This window comes from Solanum lycopersicum, chromosome 3, assembly GCF_036512215.1.
Source record: "Solanum lycopersicum chromosome 3, SLM_r2.1".
Lineage (NCBI taxonomy): Eukaryota > Viridiplantae > Streptophyta > Magnoliopsida > Solanales > Solanaceae > Solanum > Solanum lycopersicum.
This window is the reverse complement of record NC_090802.1, coordinates 47,041,930-47,049,845: the sequence shown is the minus strand read 5'-3', so window position 1 is coordinate 47,049,845 and position 7,916 is coordinate 47,041,930. Positions and strand designations below refer to the sequence as shown.

Sequence of the window (7,916 nt, the reverse complement as noted above, 5' to 3'; positions counted from 1 at the left end):
GGTTTTCTTTTTAGAAAAAGGTTTTGGATTGACTAATTCTTTTTCTGGTAGGAAAAGGTTTAGGACTCTATAAAATGGAAGAATGTTCCTTCTAACTTAATCAGCATTCACAATGTAGTCTTAATGGCTTTGAGAATTTTGGTTAAGGGGAGAAACTGTGGGTCACAAGCTTGATACGTTATCACTTGTGTAAACCTCCCATGTATTCTGAGTGAATTCGGTTGAGGTTGTTTCCCTCTGTATTTGTATTCTCATATTTATAGTGGATTGGTCATTTCCTTTATTGGGCTATTGCCCATGTTCCAGCTAAAGGCCCATGGCGTAATTCTATTTGGAAAAGGATTGAAATTATTCACTTTATTTGATTTCAATTCTATTAGGAAAAAAGATTGGAATTGTAATCCTATTTGTAACTGGTTTTGGCTTTGTAAGGAAAAGCACAAATCTATAAATAGAGGATGATCTTGAGAGAATAATTTAATTGTTCATTGATATTGTCTATGAAAGACATTAGAACATAAGAGAAGTTTTTGAGAGAGCTTTCAACAAGAGAAAAGAGAGAGAAAAAAAAGAAATCTTTTGTTGCAGTGTTTTTCTCCGACCATTAACGTTCAGATCGTATTTTCTGATTAACTAACCGTTGGATCGGGCTGAAATTTGGACTGAGTGTTCCTGACATCTTGGTGGCTTATTTGAACTGTAGAGATCAGATTCGAAGGTCAGAAAGATCCTGTTTTAGGTCCCGAACAGAAGCTGGATTTGGGTGGTGTTTCTTTCTATTTATCTTTTGTGGTGTAGCTATTGTTTGTTCTGTTTTGGCACTTGTTGTGTAGCCATTAGAAGAATATTTGTAACCCTCTTATTGTTATAGTGAAGCAATTCGGATCTTATCGATTCCGTGGTGGTTACCTTCGGTTTGAAGGGTTTTTCCACATTAAATTTGGTGTTCTTTATTGTTAGATTTTCGATTTCATCTTTTCGTCACAACAACTGGTATCAGAGTTAAGGTTATCAATATGGAGGGGAATATGAGCAAGATGGTATGTCTAAACGAAAGAAACTACAACATATGGAAAAGCAAGATCCTATTTTAGATCCCGAACAGAAGTTGGGTTTGGGTTGTGTTTCTTTCTATTTATCTTTTGTTGGTGTAACTATTGTTTGTTCTCTTTTGACACTTGCTGTGTAGCCATTAGAAGAATATTTGTAACCCTCTTATTGGTATAGTGAAGCAATTCGGATCTTGTCGATCCCGTAATGGTTACCTTCGGTTTGAAGGGTTTTTCCACGTTAAACTTGGTGTTCTTTATTGTTAGATTTTTGGTTTCATCTTTTCGTCACAACAAATGATGCAGTCAAAATGGACACATTGATTTTGATCTTGAACTTTAATCTATGTAAATTATTAATATGTTGATCAAAAAGCATACTACCAATATCAGGCTTAAACAGGTTATTGAGAAAACCATCAAGATTATGGAACATTGCAAAGTTAGATATGGATAAGATTTACTCTCTTTTTTTTAAAAAAAAAAAGGAAATTTTTATTATTGATCATTTTCAAAATATGAAAGAGGACAATTATAAGTGATGATGTTTTTTTGCTAATATATTACTATATATATAAAATATTCAGAATTTGGCCAGAAGGAAAGTTTATCTATGTTATATATTTATTATTTTAAATATTGTTATCCTTTTATTTTTAATATCTTTTAACTACAAAAAGAAAACATGAGTTTATTTTAAAATTAAAAAAATATTTATATAGTAGTTTTTTTTAATTTTTTGGCCAAATTCTCTAGTTATTTAGCACTTTCCATATATATATATATATATATATATATATATATATATATATATATATATATAAAACTTTGAACGCATTCGGAAAATTCGAAAAGTGCTTTAATTTATTTTTTTAAAAAAAGAAAAAGTTAAAAGTCAAAAATTGATTATGACTTTTATATATCCTTTAACTTATAAGCCACTTAAAACAATTCAATACAAACACCCCATTATATTTAAAGCCCAAAACCTGTTTGAAAAAAAGCAAACATTTAAAAATTATATTGAAATTCTATCATTTTTAAAGGTTATTACAATGTCAATTCTTTGCTAATATTTTCTTTTCTCTTTGAGTTTTTTATTAGATCATTTTACTCATTCTGTTTTATTTTTTAATATTTATTTTGAATAACATGTAATGGTATTTTTATGGGTTACAATAGTGTTTAAAATAAGTTTTAATGAGCAATTGACGTGATAGCAAATAAGGGGAAGAAGGAATATAACGAGTCAAGTAGATGTGAAATATTATTCTTACAATTTCATTCGAGATGCAATTTTAAATATGCACAATCCATTTACAATTTCAACATCTTTGTATCTTTTAAGTAGGTGTTCGGACATAGATTTTAAAATATAAATAATGTTATTTGCTTCTTTTTGACGAGGCAAATCCAATTCAAAAAATAATTATCTTTTATTTTAATTATTTTTATAGTGTATTACGTTATTTTAATGATTTATTTTTTGGTATCGTTTCTCGATATGTAAAAGAAAAAGTTGCGGGTCTAACTAAAATATTATTTATTTGAATTTATTTTTGAAATAGTAATATATTGCGTGAAGCGCCGTTCAATTTACTAGTAATACAAATATATAGATCATTTTCGGTGATACCAAATACGAAATACAAAGACATATGACAAGGATTAATGCAAATACATATAAGGCAACAAATACAAATACAAAAGGCAACAAATACAAATATAAATACAAAATACACATGACAACATATGAATACTTAATGCACATGAATAATATACAATTGTTTGGTAAGAAGTTGACACATTGTATTATAATTGTATATTTGTATTAAAATGTTTTATAAACGTATTATCTATCAATAAAACTTGTATTATATGTAAATAATAAATTGTTTTTCATAATATGAATTAAAAGTGCATTATAAATATATTAAAAGTGATAAAAATTTTAAAAAAATGATATTGCTATAAATGTTAGATATTTTTTATTTGTAGTATATTTATGTAAGTTTCCCTTTTCAAAAATTATATTTTTTTATAATTATTAAATTAAATTATAAATTATAGTTTAAAATATTATCATAAATATCGACAAAATAATATTACATGATGTTAATGTTACTATTTGTTAATCAAATCCGCAAATGAAATTATCTTTATAATATTTATTAAGTTTTTTTCAAGTAAAAGTATTAAGTTTTTTTCAAGTAAAAATATAAATATCTAGATATAAATATTAACCTAATTGTTATGAGTTTGAAATCTATTTTATTTCAAATTTTAATTAATATTATATATTTTTTAATTAATTTTTATTGACCCATAAGCCAGCCCTATCGATATATTTCTCAAGCCCCACAAATCAACAGGTTTAGTCATGTCAGGTAAAAAAGTATTTTTCTCAAATGAACTCCAAAAATATTAATCAGCCCTATTAAATTCCATGTTAAGTCAGGCCCACCCAACAAACTTAATCCATATTGACGGTTCTGAATTGCATACTATTGCAAAATTAGACCCATATTTATGAAAATATACCTTGAATCTTCAGTTCACAAAATGTTACGAAAGTTAGTTTCTTAGAAAATATAAACAAAATTTTGGTTAAGGTAAGCGTTTTGTATACAAAAGTATATTAAACATGTACAAAATGTGTTTATCTCACTCGAGACTAAGAACTGAGCTAGTCTATGCTGGGATTTCACATGTCTTAAGCCACACAACTGCTTAAGAGTTCCTTCACGTCCCCGACATTGGGCATGCAAGAATGATTTCTTTGATATTAATGCTACAAATCATTAGTCAAACCAAACTTATTCAGAAATTTCAGATTTACTAAAACAATTCACAAGTCATTTAGGTAAAGAAGAGCAGCATATATACCAGCACTAAGCAGTCTCCCTCCAAAGGCAAACATGCTTCAAGGTTTTGATTTAAGTTCCAGGGCCATAAGCGTTAACGTTAGGCTTTCCTAAGACAGTTATCTAAACACATCTTTCACTCAAACAGTTGAAAGTAAAATATTGCATTCAAAAAACTACTCATTCAATTTAAAATTAAAGAACAATCTGCAAAACTTGATCATATAGCAAACTAATCCTTTTGCCACTAAACAAGAAATTAAACTATAACCCACCAACGGGAAATTCTAAACATAACCAGTAGACAATCCCTAACAAACATCTTAAGACATATCGCCAGCAGCGCATAAAAGAAAGCATGTAACATAACTGAAACTGACGAGTAGATTATCGCTTTTTCGACACACCAACAGTTTTTCCTCTGCGGCCGGTGGTCTTTGTGTGCTGACCACGAACTCGGAGGCCCCAGTAGTGACGTAAACCACGATGATTCCTGCAATCACCAGAGAATAAATTAAAAAATAAATAAGATAAAAAGGAAGTGCACAAATAAAGAAGGCTTTAAACTACTTCTACTCTACTACTACTTCTTTGACAAGGTACTTCAACACTTGACCATATGTTTCCCTTCTTTGCAAAATGCTGTGTGTGTTCTCTCTGTTTTGTTAATCAAAAGCTAAATGAATTATTTCAACAGCAAAAAACATTGAGTGGAAAACTACCTGATCTTTTTCAGGCGCTCCAGATCATCCCTAAGCTTCATGTCAAGAGCATTAGAGGTGACTTGTGAAAACTTTCCATCCTTGTAATCCTTCTGCCTATTCAAAAACCAATCAGGGATTTTGAATTGACGAGGATTGGCAACAACCACCATGACACTGTCAAGCTCTGCAGCAGTGAGTTCACCAGCCCTACAGAAAAGAGAAGCAAAAAGAACTCAGATAAAATATAAAGTGGGAACAATCTACAGAGCTGTTAACTCATAATACCCTTATATGGCAGATAATAGCATCGCGTACACAACAAACTACAGATATAAATCAACCTAAACAGAAATCACAAAGACTACAAACAGTAAAACCTCGCAAGGCTGAAAGAAAATTTTCCTCCGCTTCATTTATTGGCTCTCCATTTAAATTCAAATGCTTTTAGTTTGACTAGGCACAAAACTTATGAAAAAAGGGATATTTGTGAACTTGTGGTCAAGAACTATAGATATGCATGATGCACCAAGATAGTCTTTAAATCTTGTGGTTTAAACATCCGGTAGAAAGTTGGACTTGAAAGAGTTCACAAAAGTAAGAGGGGTCTTTTTACAAGAAAGGAAAAGAAAAGCAAGTAAGAGGGGTCTTTTTACAAGAAAGGAAAAGAAAAGCAAGACCACTTGAAGTGAATAAGAGGGAATTATAAAAAAAGACTAACAAAGAAAAAATTTTCTATCAGCTTGACACTGTTCTTTCCCAGAAAATGCAACAAAAGAAAATATGGTTTCAGTTGAACTTGTAATCACAGCTTAAAATAGTTAATGTCGAAAAACCAGTTGTCCGAGCATGTAATTAGGACAGAAAAGAGAACACCAAAGATAGGGCTTATTCATAATCACTGCCAGAAAAAGGTGGAGAAGGTCATATGTTTTGTAGGAAAACAGAAAGGAGCCATCCTTTCGACAAAGAGCTAACCATGGTCCCGAAGAAAACACCATCAACCAAGCTATATAACCAAGTTAAGTAAGCCAAATCAATCTTTCTCGACTAGCAAATAATTCCACTATAGACAAATATCTAGGCCCAACAATCTTCATTCATGCATCACGACCACAATTTTGCCTCGTTAATGAATTTGAATTGTAGATTAACAGTTCTCAAACTAGTACAAGGAACAGTTTTGCATCTAATTTATCCTCACTGAGCCTATTGGTTAATGGAGAATCAAAACCCAGGAGTTGCGCTCAACCAGAGTGCATTAAGGCACGATAAAAACAACTACAAATGATACACCATTTAATATCTGCAAACGATACCATGCACACACCTAAAAACAATAATAAAGTTCTATTTCTTTGACAAATCAATAAATCGAATAGTGAAATGCATACTATGATTATATGACCGAGACAGTATACTGAAAGGATAAATAGAAACAGTAAGGGTATTTGGGAATATACAAGTTGAAAGGGTTAACCTCTTGTTCATGTCGATATCGGCTTTCTTGCAGGCAATGTTGGCGAAACGACGGCCAATACCTTTGATGGAGGTCAATGCGAACATGATCTTCTGCTTTCCATCGACGTTTGTGTTTTGCACACGAAGAATGTGCTGAAACTCTTCATTCGCAACAAGCGACTGAAATCACCAACACACAAAAACACCAAATTAATTTCAAAACATTAATCATAAAAGTAAGAGAAGAAAGTGTAGGTGTTTGGTCAAACCATAGCTAGCTTCTTCTGAATCTTCCTCTCTGCGGCGGCGGCAGCTTCTTCAACAGATATGGACCTCCAAAACCCTACAGGCGGGGATTAGAGTTTTCCCTTTTTATATAAAATGAAATAGGGTAATATCGTAATTACAATTACCTCAGCTCGCAGTATTTAACCAAAATTATTTGGGATTTAAAAAGAAAAAGAAAAAAAATTGCCTTTGATTAAAAGGTTTATTTTTTTATATATATAATAAACGAAACTGTTTTTTCTAAAATTATTATTTGATTACCTTCATAATATTGATTCCTAAAATATATCAAAAGAATTGTGGAAAATTACTATAAGAGAAAAGATATAAAGTGAAATTTAAGTTGTTTCGAATTTTCAATCTGTTCCTAGAATGTCTTTAAATATTGTTACATCATTTTTCAATCAGTCTCAAATTTTTAAAAACAAATGTTATTACATATTAATAATTATATTACACGTGTTAATTTAATTCGAAATATAACATTTTTTCATTCTCTTTATTTTTCTCTCTCTCTCTTACTTTTTGACTTATTTTAATTTCATTTGAAATTCTATTGTCTTCCACCCTCCTTTTCAAGTTATCTCTCTCTTCATTTTCTTTTTTTCTTTCTTCCTCTTCACCTCGTACTCTCACCACATCCACACGTTAAGTTGAGTCCTCCCCTTCATTTTTCTTTTCTTCTTCTTCACTCAAATTTTCTTTTTTCAGTAATTTTTTTAATAAAAATAAAACTATTTTCTGAACTTTATTGAGTTATGGGAAAAGGGTCAATTATGGTTCTAACTATTCAAAATGGTCTAGATTTACCCCCTCCCCCTTTAAAGTTTGACTCACTCATGTCCTCGCCGTCCAACTTTTCGCTTAAATATGCCCTTATGGGCGTTATAGTTGGTATGCTGGACATATCAAACTAATTTTTCATTTCTTTAAATGTCACATTGAATTGACATATCATTTTGACCTTACCACATTTGTAACGACCGGGAAGCACCCCCTAGAAGTTACACGGTGTACTCGACCTCTCGGTGATATTGTACAAGCCTCTTAGCTTTCATTCATCACATAAGTATGAAAAGTAGTGCGAAATTAAAACTTATACAACATAACTAATATGAAACTCTTTTATAGAACTAAGGAATAAGTCTCATCATCACAAGCCAACTTAGACATGTCTTAATATCATAAGGTCACGACCCTTTTGTAACAACTCATAATCCAAAATAGCTAGGATTAAACAAATAAAATAAGAATAGTTATTTTTGGAAAGAGTAGGAAAAATCTGGAAAATTTCCTAAGTGTAAAGCGAGTTTTTGTTCATTTTCAAGCGGCCATAACTTCTAGCTCAGGATGAGTTATGGTTAGTTCTTTATATGGTAGGAAATCCCTTGAAGAGATCTTTCCAACGCCGATAAGTTTGCACATTTTTGAGATCGTATGAGGGAGATATGCCTATCGAAAGTTGGACTGTCGAATTAAGAACATGTCCAATCCGGTATTTTAAGGGAATTTCAGTCTTTTAACTACCCTATTATTTCATTCCATTTTTAAGA

At 31.0% G+C, this 7,916-nt stretch overlaps 1 protein-coding gene across 1 annotated transcript; it reads right to left on the bottom strand.

Annotated features, from left to right (window-relative positions):
• Nucleotides 1–4,061: 4,061 nt before the first annotated feature.
• Nucleotides 4,062–6,501, bottom strand: LOC101266399 (small ribosomal subunit protein uS13z/uS13y/uS13x). The gene is made up of 4 exons (XM_004235026.5): nt 6,345–6,501; nt 6,095–6,255; nt 4,636–4,824; nt 4,062–4,406 (listed from the first exon to the last, which is right to left on the bottom strand). Exons 1-4 carry the CDS (start codon nt 6,345–6,347, stop codon nt 4,301–4,303), a joined length of 459 nt encoding a protein of 152 aa, XP_004235074.1. The 5' UTR covers nt 6,348–6,501; the 3' UTR covers nt 4,062–4,300.
• Nucleotides 6,502–7,916: the final 1,415 nt, after the last annotated feature.

What these genes read in the sequence shown, in the direction of transcription:
- LOC101266399 (XM_004235026.5), bottom strand. An exon ending in GATATCGACATGAACAAGAG is followed by an intron (nt 4,825 to 6,094) that starts GTTAACCCTTTC and finishes TCTTTTCTGTAG; the next exon opens with GGCTGGTGAACTCACTGCTG. An exon ending in GAGCGCCTGAAAAAGATCAG is followed by an intron (nt 4,407 to 4,635) that starts GTAGTTTTCCAC and finishes TGGTGATTGCAG; the next exon opens with GAATCATCGTGGTTTACGTC.